The sequence below is a fragment of the Lathyrus oleraceus genome, chromosome 3 (genome assembly GCF_024323335.1).
Source record: "Lathyrus oleraceus cultivar Zhongwan6 chromosome 3, CAAS_Psat_ZW6_1.0, whole genome shotgun sequence".
Taxonomy (NCBI): Eukaryota; Viridiplantae; Streptophyta; class Magnoliopsida; order Fabales; family Fabaceae; genus Lathyrus; species Lathyrus oleraceus.
The window spans coordinates 43,205,522-43,229,510 of record NC_066581.1 but is presented as its reverse complement, the minus strand read 5'-3'; the positions used below and the strand labels follow the sequence as shown (position 1 = coordinate 43,229,510).

At 38.4% G+C, this 23,989-nt stretch overlaps 1 protein-coding gene across 1 annotated transcript; it reads left to right on the top strand.

The window, feature by feature from the left end:
- The first annotated feature begins 209 nt into the window (after positions 1 to 209).
- On the top strand, positions 210 to 2,785 carry LOC127132396 (serine/threonine-protein phosphatase PP1). Its single transcript, XM_051061346.1, has 4 exons — positions 210 to 593; positions 1,317 to 1,876; positions 2,145 to 2,345; positions 2,433 to 2,785. Exons 1-4 carry the CDS (start codon positions 401 to 403, stop codon positions 2,448 to 2,450), a joined length of 972 nt encoding a protein of 323 aa, XP_050917303.1. The 5' UTR covers positions 210 to 400; the 3' UTR covers positions 2,451 to 2,785.
- Positions 2,786 to 23,989: the final 21,204 nt, after the last annotated feature.

Below are 23,989 nucleotides of genomic sequence, written 5' to 3'. Positions count from 1 at the left end.
CACGTGGAATATTTTTCGCTAAAAAGCGCGCTTATTGTATGAATAATTAATTAATATCCTTATTATTACGCGCCATTCAGTTGAATCTTTCAACTCTCTATTTAATTAATTCAGAAAAAAACAAATACTAATAAAGAAAAACACAAACATATTATTATTATTAATTAATTAATATATTAATGTAATGAGAATGAAAAGAAAAAAAATACATAAAGTTAGAATCGTCCAAATCGGAAAGAAACAGCCTCTTGAAGTTGTGCCATCTTGTCCATCTATCCATATTTTCCCATTTCAACAACTCTTATTTTCTTTATTTATCTTTTCTTTCTCTTGAGATTTTGCTTCATTTAACCCATAACAACAACGATAATTTGAAAAAGCCATATCAACAAAATCAACAATGATGGCAACAATGGAAGGAATAATGGACAAAGCTGTAATAGATGATGTGATTAGAAGATTGTTAGAAGGAAAAGGAGGAAAACAAGTTCAGCTTTCTGAATCTGAGATTCGTCAACTTTGCATCAACGCTAGACAAATCTTTCTATCCCAACCTATTCTTCTTGATCTCCGTGCTCCTATCCGCATTTGCGGTTAGTTCTTTCGTAATTTCTCAATCAATTGAAAAAATATTTGTGTTTTTATATATAACAAGAATTTCAGATATCAGATATGCGTGTTTTTCTGTGTCAATCAATTAAATCTCATGATTCTTTATTTTTTTTTTCATGTATGAGGATATTCTGAGAATTTATTGTTTTTTCCCTAGTTATATAAGGTTTTAAATAGCTCTTGCGTTGTGGTCGTGTAAAGGCTTTCGCAGATAGGTGTTGTAACCGTTGCGGTGGTTGAATTAATCAAAATTTGTTCTTTATCTTAAAAACTGTGAATAATGGTATCGGTATCGGAATTGGCGAGGTGTTGTAACGGTGATTGTGGTGGTTGTTGTGTGAGTTGGTCACAATTTGTTATTTATCTTAAAAACAGTGAATAATGGTATAGGTATTGTAACGGTGATTGCGGTGGTTGTCGTGTGAATTAATCGCAATTTGTTATTTATGTTAAAAACGGTGAATAATGGTATCGGTATCGAAATTGGCACTTTATGATACCATTTTGCCAAGGCCGTTTTCACGGTAACAGACTGTTTTCTAAAACCTTTGTATAATTTGTGTTATTTAATAACAATCTTAATGCAGTTTTGAGGATCATTTATAGAAACCCTGTGATGTACTTTGTACTTTGCATTTGGAAGTTTATCAATGTCATTGTTGCGTCTACTTTTCCTTGTTTCTAATGTTGTGATTCTCTTGCAGGTGATATACATGGTCAGTACCAAGACTTATTGAGACTTTTTGAATACGGTGGTTTTCCTCCGTCTGCAAACTACTTGTTTCTCGGCGATTATGTTGACAGAGGGAAGCAAAGTTTGGAGACAATATGTTTGCTCTTGGCTTACAAAATAAGATATCCAGACAAAATTTATCTGTTAAGAGGAAACCACGAAGATGCAAAGATAAACCGAATATATGGTTTTTACGACGAATGTAAAAGGAGGTTCAATGTTAGGCTATGGAAGATATTCACCGACTGTTTTAACTGTTTGCCGGTAGCTGCACTCATTGACGACAAAATACTTTGTATGCACGGAGGACTGTCTCCTGAGTTACAAAGTTTAGGTCAGATAAGAGAGGTTGTGAGGCCGACCGAAATTCCTGATAATGGTCTCTTGTGTGATCTCCTTTGGTCTGATCCTGATTCTACTGTTGAAGGTTGGCATGATAGTGACCGAGGCGTTTCGTGTACTTTTGGACCTGATGTTGTCGCGGATTTTTTGGATAAAAATGATCTTGATCTTATCTGCAGGGGTCATCAGGTAAACCTCTTCATTTGAGAATGTTGAATGAATCGGTACATGTTTTTCTTTCGCTGTTATAGCTGTTTTTTTCAACCTAATTGGTTATCAATTCACAAAGTGGAACCAAATTTTTTGACATGCATATTGTGTCAAAACCAGACTCTGTCGAATTATACACAATCATTCGTATCTCTTACTCTTTTGATTCAATCCTATTTTTTCCGTTTTATGTTACTTCTCTGATCTTCTGATTAAGGTCTCATTGTACTTTGTTAAAATATTATAGGTTGTTGAGGATGGATACGAGTTTTTCGCTAAACGGAGATTAGTCACAATATTCTCTGCTCCAAATTATGGCGGGGAGTTTGACAACGCCGGTGCATTATTGTCCGTTGATGAATCTCTTGTATGTTCCTTTGAGATACTGAAACCCGCTGATAAAGATATAGGAACAGGAACAAGTTCATCAAAAATGAATTTTAAGAAGGTAAATTTCATGAATCAAGTGTGTAATTTTTAGCGTATCGATGTTTATGCATATTAATTAATATATTGTCGTAACTTCTTTTTGCAGCCCCCAACATTGGGATAGATATAGTAATTCGACAACGGTTTTCGGTTCAAATAGGAATCCAGCTAACTCAGAGTTGAAATCGTCGAGTAGGAGTTTGACATGGGAGAGCCAAACATTTTTTTCAAGTTGCAGATTGATAATCATATAATGGTTGAGTTGAGACCATATTGTAAGTTGAACTACCCATGCATCCTTTTGTGCAGAAGCAATAATTTGTTATTGCTTTGATGCACTAGTTCATTGCTCGAGTTTGGCAAATTAGTATGTAATTTATGAGTGCAAAGAAATTTCATGTTATCAAATTAGTATGTATTCAATGCCATTTATGTGAATGACTTATAGGAATTGTGTTAGAGACATGTTCATTAGATTTTGTGTTGATATGGCATTGATATTTGATACCATAATCAATAATGAGACTCCTTTACATAAAATAACTAGCTAGATTATCACAAACTTTGCAAGAGCTTATCCAAATTCATGATATTGTTCATAAACAAAACATGTCTGTCTTTGAGGGCATGCAATATGGGCTCAAATTTGCATGGTTAAACTGTGGTTGATTTCATAATAGTTTTGTCCCTGCTAAATCATGATTAAAAAAGAATCATAGTTGTTTTGTTAATGTTGAACCGTGACAAATGTGTAACACGTGGCACATGACCTCCGAAAACTTAAGAAAGTCTTAAAGCTGAGATAAGTACTTGATTCCTAATATATAAAAGGTCCTTATAAATTTTTCACAGAACAAATCTGCAACTTTTAATCTTGTTTCCATGACTTTAGAACGGAAAAACCTATTCTATATCGCATACAATCCGACTTCTAATTAATTGTGCAGAAAAATTACACACTAACACCTTTATCATGAGTTTGTGACTTTGTCGCACATGCCTGTAGTGGAGATTAGCTAGGAGTGGGGAATGCCATGCCCAAGTTCAAGTTTGAACTCAATTTGTGTAGCTTAGTCATAAGAAATTAACCATGACACCAACAAACTAACTTTCCCTCTTCTAGTCGCACTCAAGGATAATTGAAAGTTAATAATAATAATAATAATAATAATAATAATAAGAATAAAATAATAATAATAATAATAAAAGAATAATAATAATAATAATATAATAATAATAATAATAAGAATAATAATAATAATAATAAGAAATAATAATAATAAATAATAATAATAATAATAAGATAATATAATAATAATAATAATAATAATAATAATAAGATAATAAGAATAATAATATAATAAGAATAATAATAATAATAATAATAATATAATAATAATAATAATAATAATAATATAAGAATAATAATAATAATAATAATAATAATAATAATAAAATAATACTTAATAATAATAAAATAATAATAATAATAATAATAATAATAATAATAATAATAAAATAATATAATAATAATAATAATAAATAAAAGAATAATAATAATATAAATAATAATAATAATAATAGAATAATAATAATAAAATAATAATAATAATATAAGAATAATAATAATAATAATAAATAATAATAATAATAATAATAATAATAATAATAATAATAATAATAATAATAATAATAATAATAATAATAATAAAATAATAATAATAATAATAATAATATAATAATAATAAATAATAATAATAATAATAATAAAATAATAATAATAATAATAATATAATAATAATAAAATATAATAATAATAATAATAATAATAAATAATAATATATAATAATAATAATAAAATAATAATAATAATAATAATAATAATAATAATATAATAATAATAATAATAAAATAATAATAATAATAATAATAATAATAATAATAATCATAATAATAATAATAATAATAATAATAATAATAATAATAATAATAATATAATAATAATAATATAATAATATAATAATAATAAAATAATAATAATATAATAATAATAATAATAATAATAAAATAATAATAATAATAATAATAATAATAATAATAATAATAATAATAATAATAATAAATAATAATAATAATAATATAATAATAATAATAATATAATAATAAATGTTTGAGGATCCGAGAAGATTTGTTAGTGTATTTTGGTTAATTGTTGGTGTCTTGAAGCTTCGGTAAGATGTCGAGGGAGTTGTACTTGCAAATACTCATGATAAATATTTTAGGGCTATAAAGTGTGTACTTGAATTTTGAGACTTACGTTAGACTTGATTGTCGAATTCTAGAGTTTTACCCCTGTACTGTACATTTTATTTTGAGACACATGTCTTTGAGTGTTGATATTCGTTAATATCTAACTTTGATCCAACATCCATTGACCTTTAGAGGTTCTTATTAGACCTTCTTCATTATGACCTGGCAATCTTGTTAGGCCATTAAATGGACTTGTCGGCCCAAATGGGAACAATAACCCCTTAAGTCTAGTTCAGAAAAGGTTGTTGTCGAAGTGGTAACTTTGACGACATATCAAATTTACACCCTTATATTTTTTGGTGAATATTTTATTCCTCCATGTGTCTTGTTACTCTTGATATTTTGTATTCCTCTTTTTACCGTGTCAAGATGTGATGAGACTCTTTGGGACCTGTCAACTTTATTTTCTGCCACATATTGTTCTTACAATGATTCTAACTTTGATCCTCTCATGCAAAGTAGAATGTTGAGTAGGTGAGGTTGTTGTCCTTGAACTAACTCTTCTCTACGTGTGAACATGTACTATCGTGCATGTCATTAAGTATCCTACTTTTGGGCCTTTGATTGACGACCAAGTGCACAATTGTCACTCTTGGGTAGGCAATACCTATTTGGGCATTCCTTCGATATATTATAATCACGACGAATAAAAAAATATGAGATGATGGAAAACATTGGTGTTTCTTCTGGTGATTGGGTAGCTGCGATTCCATCCTTCTCATATCAAATGTGCCAAGATTTCTCCATCTGAACTTCCGCATGTTTGACGTGGTGCTTTGGGAAATGATGTTCTTACTTATCTTTAATAACTCCGAAGAAGACACCCTTCGATATCTTGTGATAACACTATCACAAATGCACCCAAACTATTGAGTCTTTATTAGGGTGTTTCAATCAGAGTGTTGTTGTCTAAAACTCCTTTCGACTTGATCCATTTAAAACAATATCCTAAGTTGTTTGAGGCCTTCATCGAGTCTCTCGGTAGTTTCAACTTCAAGTATATCATCATTGAATCGCGTATTGTCAACACTCACCAAACGCGTGTCATTTAGAAAAAGGGGTCGATGATATTGTCACTTAGTGATATCCCCCAATTGGGAAAAAACATATTATTAGGTGCATTTCACAATTCTTTGGTGTTTCCACTATTTTTCAAGAGTTGTTAACTTTCCATTTTGCAAATAACATGGCTAATGAAAACAAGTTCTGGAATTACAAAAACTCAAAAGCTTGGTTGTTATCTAAATTATGCCATTTAAAAGACGATTTGAGTCCCAATTCTGCTATAACTGAAGATTGTGGCAATCGCGTTCTTGCCACGTCCTCGATTGGTGTGGTGGACGAATTACCCGAAGATTCCACGATGGTCATTCTTTCTGCTGTAAAAAATATTCTCCCGTCGCAGAAAAGGAAAGACCCTCCATCTGGCGATGATGGTTTTGAATAAGGGAAGTTTTTTCCCAGTCTAGCCATGCCGTTACCTGTTCTCTAGAGAAACTCTTTGCTATGGTTCCGAATGTATACTAAAGCTCATTACTTAACATGAGGCTATTGGCTCGTCAGAAGGCTCTTGTCGAGTGTGTGCCTTATTTGGCAATGACGACCCTTACTAGTTCCATGTTCAATACATACCAGGAGTTCAATATCAAAGAGGAAAAAATGCGGTTTAAATAGATCTTTTAGAGAAAGATTTGAAAATGACACGAGACTCAGAAGAGTATTTTATTCTTCCTCTATCCCTCTCTCAAAATATTTATCAACGACCAAGGGGGCCTTGAAGAACACAAAAAAACAGTGAGGAAGGAAGTGGAGACTCTGACTGGGAAAATGAAGACTCTGACCGAAAAGCTGACAAAATCCAATAAATCTTGGGAATCTTAAAGGAGAAGCTAAAGGAGGTCAAAAGGTAAGTAGGGTCTATGAATTTCAAACTCGAGAAGTAGTGAAATACATTCGAGGCGGAGAGGCGGGATATGATTCACGATGTCATGGATACAGCTTAGGAAGCTTTTAAAAAGGCTTTGCAATAACTGGCATTCCTCCACCCCAGGGTTCCTCTAAACAATGAAGCCATTGATATTGAAAAATTAGTGATTAACGAGGATTTAGTCTTCCATCGAAATGATTCCCTTTGATTTTTTTCTCATGTTATCTACTTTTTTGGACTATCAAAATTTATTTCCCCGATTTTATGGACTCGAGAAAGGATGAATTGTTGATTGATGTTGTTCATCTTGATGTGGCTATCCGATTTGAGCAAGGTCATTATGCCATTTTGGTGGCGCTTCAATAGCGCTTGCCTTAATTTCTTTTGAGAAATATGCTTCACCTTTATTCCCTTTAAGGGGTAGGCTTTCCTTTTAGGGTTTTTCAGGTGAGTTTGTTTGACTCTTCAAACAATGTAAAATATCAAATAAAGAATAAAAGGTGAATTTGTATTAATTGTGTTACAACTAACAACTTTGGTTTACAAACTAATTGTAAAATATTTTAGGCTTTCTCACATTCTAGGTTTGTGGAATCTCTTCACAGGACAAGATCTCTAAAATATAAGCTCCTTTCTTGGAATTTATGACGACTTTATATGGATCCTCTCAGTTGGGGGAATTTTTTCCCCATATGAAGCTTTTTATCCTCTACATTAGCTTCACTTATCACATCCATATCCCCACGTTCTTCTAAAAGGCCAAGCTCTTCTTTGCACCTTTTTCGTTAGTTTCCCTAGGCACGTGTTGTAATATCCTTTAACTCACATCTCCTATTTTGAAGGAAACCATCACTACAGTTTTATAAGTAAGTACGGGGGGAGTCTTTTGAAGGAGAAGAGCGATCCAAAACGCAACGAAATTTAAAATTTCTCCTTTAGTGATCCTTACGAATGAGCATGATCAGTGATAGAATCGTTACCTCTTGTGGAGATTATAACCTTTGATGCAGATCTACGAAGCGATCAGGAACATTGAACGATGACAACGCCTCTACTCAGTCCACACGAACGAATTCCTTCAATCTCAGTGCTAGCTGCTACGAATGAAGGCTTTGAGTGAGAGAGAGAGAGAGAGAGAGAGAGAGAGAGAGAGAGAGAGAGAGAGAGAGAGAGAGAGAGAGAGAGAGAGAGAGAGAGAGAGAGAGAGAGAGAAACGAAATTGCAACTGCACACATGCTTCTACACAAGGGTTCTATTTATAGAACCACTTGTGTGGGCTGCAAGCTAGAAAAAACCCACTCAAGTGTATGTGACCCATATCTTATAATATGCCAAAATCACTTAAGCGCGTGGTACCTTACCATATTTCGTATTCTATTAAATACACCGTACCTTACGATGTTCTACAATTCACTTAAGTGCACCGTACATTATAATATTCCTTAGTTACTCTATCTCTCATCAATCCGTCCTTTTATGTGTGACCCTGTAGGTTTTCGCGGCATTGACAATTATATTAAATCACGTATTTAATATAATAAACAGTGAACGATATCTAGCAACACATCACTGCTACCCAAGACACGAAAATGTCATGTGATCTGACAAATCCTTTTGTGATAATACTTATGTGTACAATTACCCTTTTGCCCTTATGTCTATATTGAACACAAGACATATACCGTGTCATCCTTGTCCAGTTCAATATTGGGCCCATAGACATTTATCCTGTTACGCAGGATGGGCAAATTCCATCTAGGTCACTCATGTCCCTTAGCATGCTTCGCGGAGTACCCATCAACTGTCTTTATGGTCATCCAGTTACGGACAATGTTTGATCAGCAATAAAGCACTCGACTCTACATCTAGGGTCCATAATGGTTTCAGGTCGAAGGGTGGTATACACCATTATCACCATGAGAATAACTTATGACACTTTGCATAACATTCTATATAATATTCTCATAGCGGGTTAATCCAGTATAAGTATTACTCTTAATATTCATACCTATGTTTAAGACTTGATAACTCCTTATCCATGATCCATGAGATGTGATCATCAGTCTATATACATAATAGTCTTAATGCTTTAATGTTATCCCACTTCACAATAAAGCTCGACTATGGATACTTTAAGAATAATGTCCTTATGTTTAATGTGATATCATGATTAAGTCACACTTGATACATTAAACGGACTATCTATTCTAGGGACTTTATTAGACAAACATAATAAAGAAAAAGCCTTTTATTATTAATAAACAATTCGATACAAGTACCAAAAGTATTGGCCTCTATGGCTTACACCAACATCTTTTTCTTAGAAAATAAGGGGTAGTTCAATATGCCTAAAGGACGTTTGAAAGTTCCTCGTCCAATTTCCTTTGGCGTTGATGATGCAGCCGCAAGTGCACAATTGTGCAAAGTAGTAAAAAAGATATCGAACCACAGACATCAATGGCTTAAATACCTAATTTCATCCTATTGGTGTATACCTAGAGAAATCGAAATTAGGGATTTTGGTAAAACATCTTAAATGAAAAAAGCACTTAAATGAAAACAACTTATTTGAAGAATCACTTAAATCTCAACTAGGGCAAGTAGGACCTGGGGTTATGATTCTTAATCTAACACAATTATACAATCCACATCACTTATATTACGAGAATTATGCATAAATTATATAAAATAGATAAATATGGGCAACACCTACTTTCGCTAGTGCATTGCCCTATCGACGATGAATAATCAGTATATTTTTGCACAATCAGATTATTCTTCGACGATCAGTGACTTTTGCTCAGATATATAGTTTCCTCAAATTTGTCCAAGCGCTTTCGCTATTTTGGACTCTGTTGTTTAAAAATTTGCGCTTTGATATCGACAGATATCCTTTCAGACTACAATCGATACCTGAGAACCACTGACTTTCGTAACAAAGTTGGAATGCATGAACTCAGATTATAAAATAAGTTTAAACGAAAATTCTCCCTTCTTATGGCCCAATAAAATTATATCAGTACCACTACTACGGAAAACACATATAATGACGGTTGCGAAACACATAAAACAATTACACGTCCGTTGTTATGTAACATATGGTTGTATGTATGATGATTTCCACAACGGGCGACATACCGTGGTTATAAGTTAGGTAGCACACTACCTATAACAACGATGTATTCAATCAATCATTGTGAAATAATTTATAGGTCCTGAGTTCGAATCCCAACAACGCCATTCATGCCTTTTATTATTTTGGATAACACACTCTACTTACAACAACGGTTAAGTTAATAACCGTTGTGATATAATTTGTTTTTTTTATAATATATATTTCAATTTTACAGTTTTCCCAAATTTTAAACCTGAATATTTCTGAATCATATCAGACTAGAAACAACAATACAACCATTTTTGAATTGAATTAGACCAAAAATTGTATTACATCAATGACACAATTCCATTAGGAACCAAAAATTGTATATTACATCAAAACCAAAATGGTACAAAATAACTTATAATGTACACATCATTACAACAAATAATACTATCTTGTTGTCTTGGTGTCTTGACTTGAAACACCTATAATTTCAAATAATAATAGTTGTTAGAAAATAACATCATTAGTAATTATAACATACAATAAATTATGAATAAAGAATATAAAATACTTACTTTTTAATTTTTCCATATGCCTGTCGCATCACGCGAAAAACCGGCGGGAAAAGAAAGAACAACAGAGCCGCCACCGTGCGTTATTTATCCCAAAAGAGGGAAAGGAAACGCTCGAAGTAAACCTAGGAAAGAACATGGTCTCGCGACCAAAGAGAATGGGTTCGGGAGTCGGTTATGCGAAGGGAAGGTGTTAGGCCCCCTACGCATCCGTAGTACTCTACGGGATCCACGCACAATAGGAAGGAAAAATGGTTGCTAAAACACTGCTCAAACACACACACACTGGCTGAAAGAGACAAAAGAAACTGACTGAAACTGACTCGGCAGGATATCGCATCCTGGGCCTACTTAGTCTATCAGGCAATAGACATCAGAGTCGAAGTAGTTCGGACTGGGGAAACGACACATGCTCGCTAGGATGTCGCATCCTATGCATACGTATCTTCTCGGACGAGAGAAGAATCAGAGCATTCGTAGCTCGGCTGACACGCACACAAACAAACAAAACACACAGGCAAACGTGGAGCCCGACTGCCAATCACTGGACTTACATCGGCATCCGAACCAAAACAACACAACAGATAAATAGGGAGTCGGGGACTCAGCCTACAACTGTCAAACACACAAACAGACAGACAGCAAATGCTAAGGAGTACGAGGACTCGAGCCTAGCAAAGGTCAGACAACACACAAAAGAAAGAAAAGGGCGCCCGGAGAGATCAGCTCAATCTCCTGCCTACATACTTCATCTGGTGTGAAGATCAGGGCGATGTAGTTCCCCTACGCAGGGACAAGGATCTAGCCTAACCAGATAACAGAGGGAGACACAACTCTAGGGAGACTACGACTCGAGCCTAGATGTTGTCATGCAAAAGTCAACCCTAAGTTAAGGTTTCTAGCTAAATGGCACAAAGGCCAACCTATCCTGAACAGACACAGGAAAAAAAGCAAGGTCTCGATTGCAACTAGGGCAAGAGAAAGGGGATATCTCAATCACAACAGGGGTGAGAGAAAAGAATTAGATGTTAGTGGTTAGTCAAACTCGACAAGACATCGCATCTCGTGCCTACGTATCTCACCTGAACGTGAGAATCAGAGTTGCCGTAGTTCGGCTACGGAGGGACAAAGGATCTCGATTGCAACTAGGGCAAGAGAAAGAGAAAGGCTCGATCGCAACGAGGGCGAGAGAAAGGAAAAGGCTCGATCACAACGAGGGCGAGAGCAAACAAGTCAAACAAACAAAAGCACAGGTAGCACACACTATATGCACACAAGAGGCTCAAACAAGAGTTAGGTTTTAGTCGAGGGGTCATATCAACCTCAACAAACAAACCTCTGGAATGGGGTGAAGTGTGCTCTTAACCTTGCCATTGAGGGGCTAAGGTGAAGCAGATGAAAGGAGATGAGGGGTGTGCCTCATTGCTTCTATCCCTGGCCTGGGAGAGCATTTGACAAGAATGTGTGGGTCCAGAAAGTGGGAACCCTTCTACACATTTGATACTGACTCAACTGTGCAATTGCACAAGATCTTGGGTTTTTATCTGAAATGCATCAACACAGTGGTGTGAGCAAGACAGAAGACACACTGAATAGCAGGGGATAGATTGCTTATCCCTTGGGTTCTGCCAATTGCCTCTTCACTTAGGAGGTCTTTGACTCTGTACAAGGACAAATTAAACATACACAAGCATTGCCTCTTAAGGAGGACTTCAGACAGTTTGCCCGGCCAAATAACAAGCCGGGTCTCCAGACTACATGAAGAAGAAGTAATTATACCTCAAGCAAGTTGCTAAAAAGCAAAGCAAATCAAGTTCAGAGAACTTAAGCAACTAAAGTACCAATGTGAAGAGCAGAGGAAGATGCAGCAGTTTTCTGGCTTGTATGAGCTTGAACAGATGTGTATTATGCTCCTATATGATGGATGCTTGAAAGCTTGGAACTCAACTATGTATGAAAATGCCCAAATCGTGTTTTGCCATGATTGGAGCTTGGTGAAAACAGAGTGAGAAGGAGCTTGACAGTAGGGAATAGAGCTTGGATTGGCCTCACAATGATGTTCAGGTCATGAAAAATCCAAGAGAGCCCGTGGTCCTTTGAAGGGTTGGTCAGAAAATTCTCAAATGCCAAAAATGCAAGAATGAGAGGGGAGAGTATTTTCTGTCGTGTGGCTGCTGCTCCTAGGGTTGAAATGAGCAGAAAAGTTGCTCTTATATTCCTGTTTAACATCTGTAATCCATGTGCTAAATTGGTTTAGTTAAATGAAGCTAATTGCAAATTGCTAAGTGTGCACCAAATGAACATGGGGAGGTATGGACTGCCACGAAAATGGGCTTTAAAAGGCTACAAATAACCAACATGTTTGCTGTTCTTGGTCTGCTGAAGGATTGCCAACATTGCCTTGTTTGAAATGAAGTTATTTGCAAGGTTTCCAATTTTGTACCTTATGCCAAAATAGTGATATGATAATGGCATGAGCACAAGTTAGGGCTTGGAACAAGTTTCAAATGACATTTAGAATGAATTCCAATTGGCCAATTGTGTAGAAAATGCTTAAATCAAAAAGTCAAACTTGAGTCAAACTTGAATTTTAAATGAAAAAGGTCAAAAAATGCCATTTTGATTGGCAAGGTTTTGGTGAATGAAATTTATATTTTTGGAAAGAGGAGGAAAAATGTGATTTGTAGGAAAAAACCCCACCAAATTTGGCCTTATGGTTCATGAGATATGGCTCTTTGAAGTTCACAAATTTTTGAAATTGAATTGATCATATCTTGACAACCATGCATGGGATTTGAGAGTTCTTGGACTTTTTGAAAATGGGAGAACAAGATCTTCAACTTTCATGTTGGGGAAAAAATTCATTTGAGGCTTGTATCATGATGCAAGTTGAGGATCAAGAAGTTTCCATTTTTGGCAGTTGAAATTACAGGTCCAGTTTCTATTTTGGGAAATTTTCTGATTGGCCTCAAATTCTTCAATGAGGTTGATTGCCATGATATATGAGGCCTATTGGGACATGAATAAGCTCTCTCAAACCATTTCCATCCATCAAAACCATAAAATCAACCACAGTTGACCAACTTTGACTTTCTAGGGTTTTTTGCCTGTCTGTGCACTGACTGATGACCTCTGAACCCTACTTCCTTGAGACCTTGACTTCAAATGATGTCCCAAGTTGTATGGACTCTTGATTATTGATCATGGTGCCCAAATTCCACAAGAATGGCCACCATCCACTGCTTTGACTGATTGTTGACTTTCTAGGGTTTTTGCCTGGACATGCATTGACTGATGACCTTTGAGCCTTCAACCCTTGACTTGAACACTTCAAATGGACCTCCAAGTCATGTGAACTTGTTGGACAAACCCTAGGGCTTTGATTCCTTGAGAAACACCCTTGCTTGATTGGTAGACTGATCTCCTGATCAGTTTGACCTAATTCTTGCTTGCTTGCTCTTGAGGCAACTGGGGACAATGCAAATGCTATGCAATGTATCATGATATGCTATGACCTAATATGAGATGGTATGTACAATGATAGGTGCAAATTTGAGGTGCTACAGCTGCCCCTATTCAATCAGCTGGGAACCCGAACGGATGATAGCGACGGCTGTCAGACTTTCAGGGTAAACAGGGATTGAATACAAAAGAACCGTAGAAATTTGCACCGACTGGATATAATACAAGAATGCCTGTCAGGATCGGCAAAGAAACAGTCTTGAGAGAACAATCCGTCTGGAACGGAAAAGAAATCGGCCTGAATACCGAAACAGAAACGTCGACCTGGATACCAAAATAAATGGCAACACAGGGATAACCAATGCCTGAGCGTCGTAAGTACATCGACCTGATCGTCGGAAACTTCTTCGGTCTGAACACCGGAAAAAACATAAGTACATCGACCTGATCGTCGGAAACTTCTTCGGTCTGAACACCGGAAAAAAACATAAGTACATCGACCTGATCGTCGGAAACTTCTTCGGTCTGAACACCGGAAAAACATAAGTACATCGACCTGATCGTCGGAAACTTCTTCGGTCTGAACACCGGAAAAAACATAAGTACATCGACCTGATCGTCGGAAACTTCTTCGGTCTGAACACCGGAAAAAACATAAGTACATCGACCTGATCGTCGGAAACTTCTTCGGTCTGAACACCGGAAAAAACATAAGTACATCGACCTGATCGTCGGAAACTTCTTCGGTCTGAACACCGGAAAAACATAAGTACATCGACCTGATCGTCGGAAACTTCTTCGGTCTGAACGCCGGAAAAAACATAAGTACATCGACCTGATCGTCGGAAACTTCTTCGGTCTGAACACCGGAAAAAACATAAGTACATCGACCTGATCGTCGGAAACTTCTTCGGTCTGAACACCGGAAAAAACATAAGTACATCGACCTGATCGTCGGAAACTTCTTCGGTCTGAACACCGGAAAAAACATAAGTACATCGACCTGATCGTCGGAAACTTCTTCGGTCTGAACACCGGAAAAACATAAGTACATCGACCTGATCGTCGGAAACTTCTTCGGTCTGAACACCGGAAAAAACATAAGTACATCGACCTGATCGTCGGAAACTTCTTCGGTCTGAATACCGGAAAATTGGCCTGAGTGCCATGAGTACATCGACCTGATCGTCGGAAACTCCTTCGGTCTGAATACCGGAAAAACATAAGTACATCGACCTGATCGTCGGAAACTTCTTCGGTCTGAATACCGGAAAATTGGCCTGAGTGCCATGAGTACATCGACCTGATCGTCGGAAACTCCTTCGGTCTGAATACCGGAAAAACATAAGTACATCGACCTGATCGTCGGAAACTTCTTCGGTCTGAATACCGGAAAATTGGCCTGAGTGCCATGAGTACATCGACCTGATCGTCGGAAACTCCTTCGGTCTGAATACCGGAAAAACATAAGTACATCGACCTGATCGTCGGAAACTTCTTCGGTCTGAATACCGGAAAATTGGCCTGAGTGCCATGAGTACATCGACCTGATCGTCGGAAACTCCTTCGGTCTGAACACCGGAAAAAACATAAGTACATCGACCTGATCGTCGGAAACTTCTTCGGCCTGAATACCGGAAAAACATAAGTGCATCGACCTGATCGTCGGAAACTTCTTCGGCCTGAATACCGGAAAAAATTGGCCTGAGCGCCAAAGCGTGAATTGATTTGTGTGCCAAAACACTCAACATCCTGAAGAGGGCTAGAAAAGCAGTCTTGCTAAAGGATGGACATCCGATTCCATAGGGAATACGAATCTTACTCGACTGGGGAGGACGACTTCGACCCAAGAGTGCATGAGACATATTATCTATAGCCGTCAGAACATAGATAATAACCTCGCATGGAAGATTATCCATAACCGGGTTGTAGGTTGTTAAATGGATAAACGACCGAAAAGAAAGGCATCAGGGTACCAGGACTAGGTATGCAAAAGATGACCAATCAAGAGAGGATAAAGTTGCTAACTCGGAGCAAATATCCAAAAGGAAGGGAAAGACCCAATGGACAATACTGCTTGATCAAGGCAAGTATCCAGAGGGGAAAGAATATCGATACCACAAAGAGGATACTGATAACTGCAAAGAGGGGATTACATCTACCGGTTTGTAGGCAGAAAACCACGGAAAAGTAACCAGTCATCATCGGGATGAGCACAAAGGGTTAACTCCGCCAAGGGGAGAACGTGGGATTTTACAACTACCAGCTAGTGGGTAGAAAACCACCAAGATAGGACTTACAGCTACCGGTTCGTAGGTAGAGGCCAATGGAAAAGTAACCAGTCATCATCGGGATGAGCACAAAGGGTTAACTCCACCAAGGGGATGAAAGTGAGATTTTACAACTACCAGCTTGTGGGTAGAAAACCACAAAGATAGGACTTACAGCTACCGGTTTGTAGGTAGAAGCCAACAAATTCCGCTGAGGATACGATGAATGAGCGCCGGTTAGTGAGCAACTATTCATTTATGCCCCAGGGAAGTACAAGAGACAGCCAACAGGAAGCCAATTCAGGATCGATCCGAAAAGGCAGACTGAAACAAGACTCATCCTAATGAGGAAAGAACTCAATAGGGACAACCCATCCCGTGTAGGGAGGGAACGGAAGCAACCGTCATCCACGAGGATGTATCTCAGTGGGGAAATGGAAAGAAAGGATAGACACTTTCTGCTTAAGGGTTGGCTTTACATGGAGAGATCGGACACACCCATATTTGCTTGAGGAAAATCTACTGGAGAGATTTGTATTAACAAATAGCGGGAGACAACCATCAACAGATACACGGCAACAGCTGCAACATGAGTACCTGAATGTTGTGGTTATGCATGTATGCATGATGCATGATGAATGTATGATGAATGCTGACGAACAGACATGCTCAAACCACAGGTCCGGGAATCAACCATCCGGAGAGAAAACCAAAGTCATCATCCTGCAGGGGAAGAAGAGCCACAAGAGGCTTCCGGAGGGATCGTCAGTCGCAACCGGAGAACAGGGTTCAACATACAGGCGGATGCGCCACAACAACTCGTGATGAGAATCAGAGATACTGAGAAGCGACCAAATCTCTGATGAGGATACATAGGCATTGATAAAGCTCATCATGCCAACAACTCCGCTGGGGATCAATCTGAGGGCATGACATAGTACTGGGATGTTGATCTACCAAATACTGAATCTTCAAGGGAAAAACACCCACGTTGGGGGAGAGACGAAGACTGCTCTGCTGGAGAGGCGAAAGTTGAAGCCTTCAGTAAACGCTCTGCTTGGGGAACTGCCCCACAATAATGTCCGAAACAGCAAACTTGCTGGGGATGCCCCACGATAGGGCTCAAACAGCACTCTACTAGGGATGCCCCACAATAGAGCTAACAGGGATTTGGAGGAAGAATCTGTACTGCCGGGAACATGAAGATGAATAACTTCAAACGACACTGCGTCAGGCAAATTCACTGAGGAGAGACCATACGAGGTTCTGCAGGACAAAGATACAGTCATGCTCGAGATACGAACAATTGTCTTACCTGTTGGTAATCATACCACCCCCGGGAGAGCACTGTGGGTCTCCTAAGTATTCTTCCATCTTTGTGAATGTTCACTTTGTTTAAGAACAATTTTGTGAAAAATTAGTTTATTTTGAAAACAATGATACTTTATCAATTAAAACATGCAAAACATTTGTTGAGTTAAAACAAATAAGAGTGCAAATAATTGGATAAAAGCTCAAATTGATGTAACGGAACGGTAGTCTGCAAAGGGCGAGACTCCATAGATCTGTACAAGTTTGAAATCGGTGATATATATTGGAGAGGGCTACATTGAACATAATGACCTTTCCTCTACCATTTCGAATTTTCGATGTATTCGGAGCTTCAGTCGACGACGAATCGAGAATCCCTGACGGATGACAGATATAGAGCACAGTCTTGTCAAGATGCAGTTACTTGCCAAATCCCTAATTTTTGCCTAGATTGCCCCAGTGTGAGGTGTTCAATCTAGCGGGATGCAAATTCTTTTTTTTTTTTCAATGTCTCTAACTTTTGCCTGGATCGCCCTTTCGGGTTTTCAATCCACCGAGACGCTCCTTTTTGCCTAAGTCGCCCTTTGGGGTGTTCGACTTAGCGAGCTGTTTTGCTTTTTCTTTTTTAGGCGAAGTATTTCTTGACTGCATCAGAATTCACAGGACGAGTGAACTTCTCCACCCATTGTTGTAAGTGTCGAAACATTGCCTGAAGAGGCTCTCTTGTCAACACATGGACATCCATAGCTTGGGGGTTCACTTGCCCCTGGAATCGGGCACGAAAGACAGGACTTTCTTGAGCATGAGGTCCCTCGGAACACACGAGGCTTGACCTTCTTGTTGAATGCTTTTTTACTCTCTGCTGATATGACTGACCATGACACATGGCAGTTGATCTCTTCTTTTCGATTGAATTCAGCATCAGTCAACTCGGGACTTTGAGGGTGCCATCTTCTTTTGTTTTCTTTTGATTTTGCTTTTGATTTTGCTTTTGATTTTGCTTTTGATTTTGCTTTCTTTTGATTTCTTTTGATTTTGCTTTCTTTTGATTTCTTTTGATTTCTTTCTTTTGATTTCTTTTGATTTCTTTTGATTTTGCACCCTCCTCTTTCTTTTTCTTTTTTTTTTTTTCAATTTTTATGCCCCAGTTGGCTGTTTTGCTGATTCTCGAGATGCAGCTGAGTGTGATCTTCTTTTCTCGCTCAAGAAGTCGGGAAATCTCGTCAGGAATCCCTTCAACATCATCTTCTTCCACTTCGAATACAGGGAATTCAAAATTGGGAGATGACGTCCGATCATTATGCTCAATGGGTTTGAGAAACAACCTGCATAAAGATTTTGATATGAAAAGCTCTTTGAAAAACAAACAAGACAATCGTTATGCAGATGAAAAGATTGCTTTTATTCTTGTTTTTAGGGTTTTTTGTGATCACCAATTTCATGCAAAAAGTGAAAAGGGAAAACAAATGGAAAAACAAATGTTTAACATGAATTTATTTGAATGAAAAATATCATTGCACAAAATGTTGCCAACAATGTCATCACTTCTCCTTTTGGCATGGGAGAAGGGTTTTTAAACAAAGTGATTACTACTCTGACTTATGAACAACTGTAGGAACGCCCACAGTGACCCAATTGTGACAGACACCACCAGGAATGATGAAATTGTTCAAGTCCTCTGCGTCCTCTTCCAAGATAGTGGCATCCTCTTCTTCAGGTTGATCGGCATGGATGAATCCTCCACTCTTGAACAGACCTTGCTCAATGCATGCCCCAGAACAGTAGCCAATGCCAGCCCGGAATCGGTTAACCAGGAATAAATCCATCAGTAGTACAAAGTCTGGCAAATATCTCTCTGAGTTCACAATTCCCTTGCTCAGGATGATCCATCAATCTGGTAGAGATGGCTCTGGTATAATACCGACAAAGTGCGTCTTCAAAATAAATGAAGATCGCAGGGTCAAACCACAGGACGGGAGACCGGAACAAAACCTGCTGATGCGAATGATGCATGAAGTGTTTATGCATATGCTTGTTTTTATTTCAAAGGAACTCGAGGGTTTTATTTGCAAACTTTGAAATATTTAGCATTTTAATCATACATGAGAATATCTTATCAGATATATCAGGTGAAAAAATTTTCCCGGTTTTTTCATGTTTTGAAAATTTTTGCAAATAAACCCCTTTGAGTTCCTTGAAATTTTTTTTTTCTGATGATATGGATGCAGATGAATGTATGAATGCATGAATGCAACAATCACACTCAAGGATCAAGCAAAGCACGCCAAACAAAGGTCGTGGGAAAGCTCATTGTATCCCTAATATCAATCATCCATTTTGGTGGATTTAGGTTTTCACCTTATCGACACCCAAGTTCCATTGATATTAACGGTACATGAACCAGCTCAAACATCCTTAATATCAACCAGCCGCTTTGGTGGATTTTAGGTTTTACCCCTGATCCGGGATCCATTGATATTAACAATGTTTGAACGACTCAACCACGAATCATGGGTTTGTTGAGAGTCACGAGCATGGAGTCTCGGTTAAGAACCACCCAAAGGGAGTGTACTAGGGTTTAAACCTGCCAGACATGTTCTATCAGAGGTTCCCATAATCATCGTTCCATCTCTCGAATATTATCGGAGGAACGAATACTCGTATTCCAAGAATATTCTCAAGAGAAACTCTTATGAGTGTAGTATCGCGTAACAATCGTATCAGAACTGACATCTGAACGACCTCCGCACTACGGTCCTAAAAAATAGGCCAAGATGGGTTTGGTAAACTAAGGTCCTTGGCTTCTGCGGCACATGATTGAAAGAATAATGCCTAACCACAAATAACTTGTGTGACATTATTAGTTCAACATGACCTCCACCAAGTGAATGGTCTCGCAAGTCAACTGGCTAAGGAATACTCCACACCAGTCAACAAGACTATGCCATTCTCCTATCCTAGAGTGCACTCGAGTTCGGGTATAGAACTCATCTCAACTGACTCCCACCCCACAAAGAAAAACAGACAACCAGCCAGGCAGAATGAATAATGAATATGAATGCAAACATAAGTGTACACAATAAATGCAAACAATAAATAACATGAATGCAATAAAATACAACAAGCAGAAAGCAACCAAAAACCCTAATCCTAGAGAGCGCTAGGAGAGACTCGCTCAGGGAAGATGGACCAGCACAGGTCAACTTCTCTATTTCCCCAGCAGAGTCGCCAGCTGTCGCATCACGCGAAAAACCGGCGGGAAAAGAAAGAACAACAGAGCCGCCACCGTGCGTTATTTATCCCAAAAGAGGGAAAGGAAACGCTCGAAGTAAACCTAGGAAAGAACATGGTCTCGCGACCAAAGAGAATGGGTTCGGGAGTCGGTTATGCGAAGGGAAGGTGTTAGGCCCCCTACGCATCCGTAGTACTCTACGGGATCCACGCACAATAGGAAGGAAAAATGGTTGCTAAAACACTGCTCAAACACACACACACTGGCTGAAAGAGACAAAAGAAACTGACTGAAACTGACTCGGCAGGATATCGCATCCTGGGCCTACTTAGTCTATCAGGCAATAGACATCAGAGTCGAAGTAGTTCGGACTGGGGAAACGACACATGCTCGCTAGGATGTCGCATCCTATGCATACGTATCTTCTCGGACGAGAGAAGAATCAGAGCATTCGTAGCTCGGCTGACACGCACACAAACAAACAAAACACACAGGCAAACGTGGAGCCCGACTGCCAATCACTGGACTTACATCGGCATCCGAACCAAAACAACACAACAGATAAATAGGGAGTCGGGGACTCAGCCTACAACTGTCAAACACACAAACAGACAGACAGCAAATGCTAAGGAGTACGAGGACTCGAGCCTAGCAAAGGTCAGACAACACACACAAAAGAAAGAAAAGGGCGCCCGGAGAGATCAGCTCAATCTCCTGCCTACATACTTCATCTGGTGTGAAGATCAGGGCGATGTAGTTCCCCTACGCAGGGACAAGGATCTAGCCTAACCAGATAACAGAGGGAGACACAACTCTAGGGAGACTACGACTCGAGCCTAGATGTTGTCATGCAAAAGTCAACCCTAAGTTAAGGTTTCTAGCTAAATGGCACAAAGGCCAACCTATCCTGAACAGACACAGGAAAAAAAGCAAGGTCTCGATTGCAACTAGGGCAAGAGAAAGGGGATATCTCAATCACAACAGGGGTGAGAGAAAAGAATTAGATGTTAGTGGTTAGTCAAACTCGACAAGACATCGCATCTCGTGCCTACGTATCTCACCTGAACGTGAGAATCAGAGTTGCCGTAGTTCGGCTACGGAGGGACAAAGGATCTCGATTGCAACTAGGGCAAGAGAAAGAGAAAGGCTCGATCGCAACGAGGGCGAGAGAAAGGAAAAGGCTCGATCACAACGAGGGCGAGAGCAAACAAGTCAAACAAACAAAAGCACAGGTAGCACACACTATATGCACACAAGAGGCTCAAACAAGAGTTAGGTTTTAGTCGAGGGGTCATATCAACCTCAACAAACAAACCTCTGGAATGGGGTGAAGTGTGCTCTTAACCTTGCCATTGAGGGGCTAAGGTGAAGCAGATGAAAGGAGATGAGGGGTGTGCCTCATTGCTTCTATCCCTGGCCTGGGAGAGCATTTGACAAGAATGTGTGGGTCCAGAAAGTGGGAACCCTTCTACACATTTGATACTGACTCAACTGTGCAATTGCACAAGATCTTGGGTTTTTATCTGAAATGCATCAACACAGTGGTGTGAGCAAGACAGAAGACACACTGAATAGCAGGGGATAGATTGCTTATCCCTTGGGTTCTGCCAATTGCCTCTTCACTTAGGAGGTCTTTGACTCTGTACAAGGACAAATTAAACATACACAAGCATTGCCTCTTAAGGAGGACTTCAGACAGTTTGCCCGGCCAAATAACAAGCCGGGTCTCCAGACTACATGAAGAAGAAGTAATTATACCTCAAGCAAGTTGCTAAAAAGCAAAGCAAATCAAGTTCAGAGAACTTAAGCAACTAAAGTACCAATGTGAAGAGCAGAGGAAGATGCAGCAGTTTTCTGGCTTGTATGAGCTTGAACAGATGTGTATTATGCTCCTATATGATGGATGCTTGAAAGCTTGGAACTCAACTATGTATGAAAATGCCCAAATCGTGTTTTGCCATGATTGGAGCTTGGTGAAAACAGAGTGAGAAGGAGCTTGACAGTAGGGGAATAGAGCTTGGATTGGCCTCACAATGATGTTCAGGTCATGAAAAATCCAAGAGAGCCCGTGGTCCTTTGAAGGGTTGGTCAGAAAATTCTCAAATGCCAAAAATGCAAGAATGAGAGGGGAGAGTATTTTCTGTCGTGTGGCTGCTGCTCCTAGGGTTGAAATGAGCAGAAAAGTTGCTCTTATATTCCTGTTTAACATCTGTAATCCATGTGCTAAATTGGTTTAGTTAAATGAAGCTAATTGCAAATTGCTAAGTGTGCACCAAATGAACATGGGGAGGTATGGACTGCCACGAAAATGGGCTTTAAAAGGCTACAAATAACCAACATGTTTGCTGTTCTTGGTCTGCTGAAGGATTGCCAACATTGCCTTGTTTGAAATGAAGTTATTTGCAAGGTTTCCAATTTTGTACCTTATGCCAAAATAGTGATATGATAATGGCATGAGCACAAGTTAGGGCTTGGAACAAGTTTCAAATGACATTTAGAATGAATTCCAATTGGCCAATTGTGTAGAAAATGCTTAAATCAAAAAGTCAAACTTGAGTCAAACTTGAATTTTAAATGAAAAAGGTCAAAAAATGCCATTTTGATTGGCAAGGTTTTGGTGAATGAAATTTATATTTTTGGAAAGAGGAGGAAAAATGTGATTTGTAGGAAAAAACCCCACCAAATTTGGCCTTATGGTTCATGAGATATGGCTCTTTGAAGTTCACAAATTTTTGAAATTGAATTGATCATATCTTGACAACCATGCATGGGATTTGAGAGTTCTTGGACTTTTTGAAAATGGGAGAACAAGATCTTCAACTTTCATGTTGGGCAAAAATTCATTTGAGGCTTGTATCATGATGCAAGTTGAGGATCAAGAAGTTTCCATTTTTGGCAGTTGAAATTACAGGTCCAGTTTCTATTTTGGGAAATTTTCTGATTGGCCTCAAATTCTTCAATGAGGTTGATTGCCATGATATATGAGGCCTATTGGGACATGAATAAGCTCTCTCAAACCATTTCCATCCATCAAAACCATAAAATCAACCACAGTTGACCAACTTTGACTTTCTAGGGTTTTTGCCTGTCTGTGCACTAACTGATGACCTCTGAACCCTACTTCCTTGAGACCTTGACTTCAAATGATGTCTCAAGTTGTATGGACTCTTGATTATTGATCATGGTGCCCAAATTCCACAAGAATGGCCACCATCCACTGCTTTGACTGATTGTTGACTTTCTAGGGTTTTTGCCTGGACATGCATTGACTGATGACCTTTGAGCCTTCAACCCTTGACTTGAACACTTCAAATGGACCTCCAAGTCATGTGAACTTGTTGGACAAACCCTAGGGCTTTGATTCCTTGAGAAACACCCTTGCTTGATTGGTAGACTGATCTCCTGATCAGTTTGACCTAATTCTTGCTTGCTTGCTCTTGAGGCAACTGGGGACAATGCAAATGCTATGCAATGTA

Excerpts from the sequence above, each read along its gene's own strand:
- LOC127132396 (XM_051061346.1), top strand. The coding sequence starts at position 401 with ATGATGGCAACAATGGAAGGAATAATGGACAAAGCTGTAATAGATGAT. Across the intron at positions 594-1,316 it reads TGCTCCTATCCGCATTTGCG|GTGATATACATGGTCAGTAC; the intron begins GTTAGTTCTTTC and ends ATTCTCTTGCAG. Across the intron at positions 1,877-2,144 it reads TTATCTGCAGGGGTCATCAG|GTTGTTGAGGATGGATACGA; the intron begins GTAAACCTCTTC and ends AAAATATTATAG.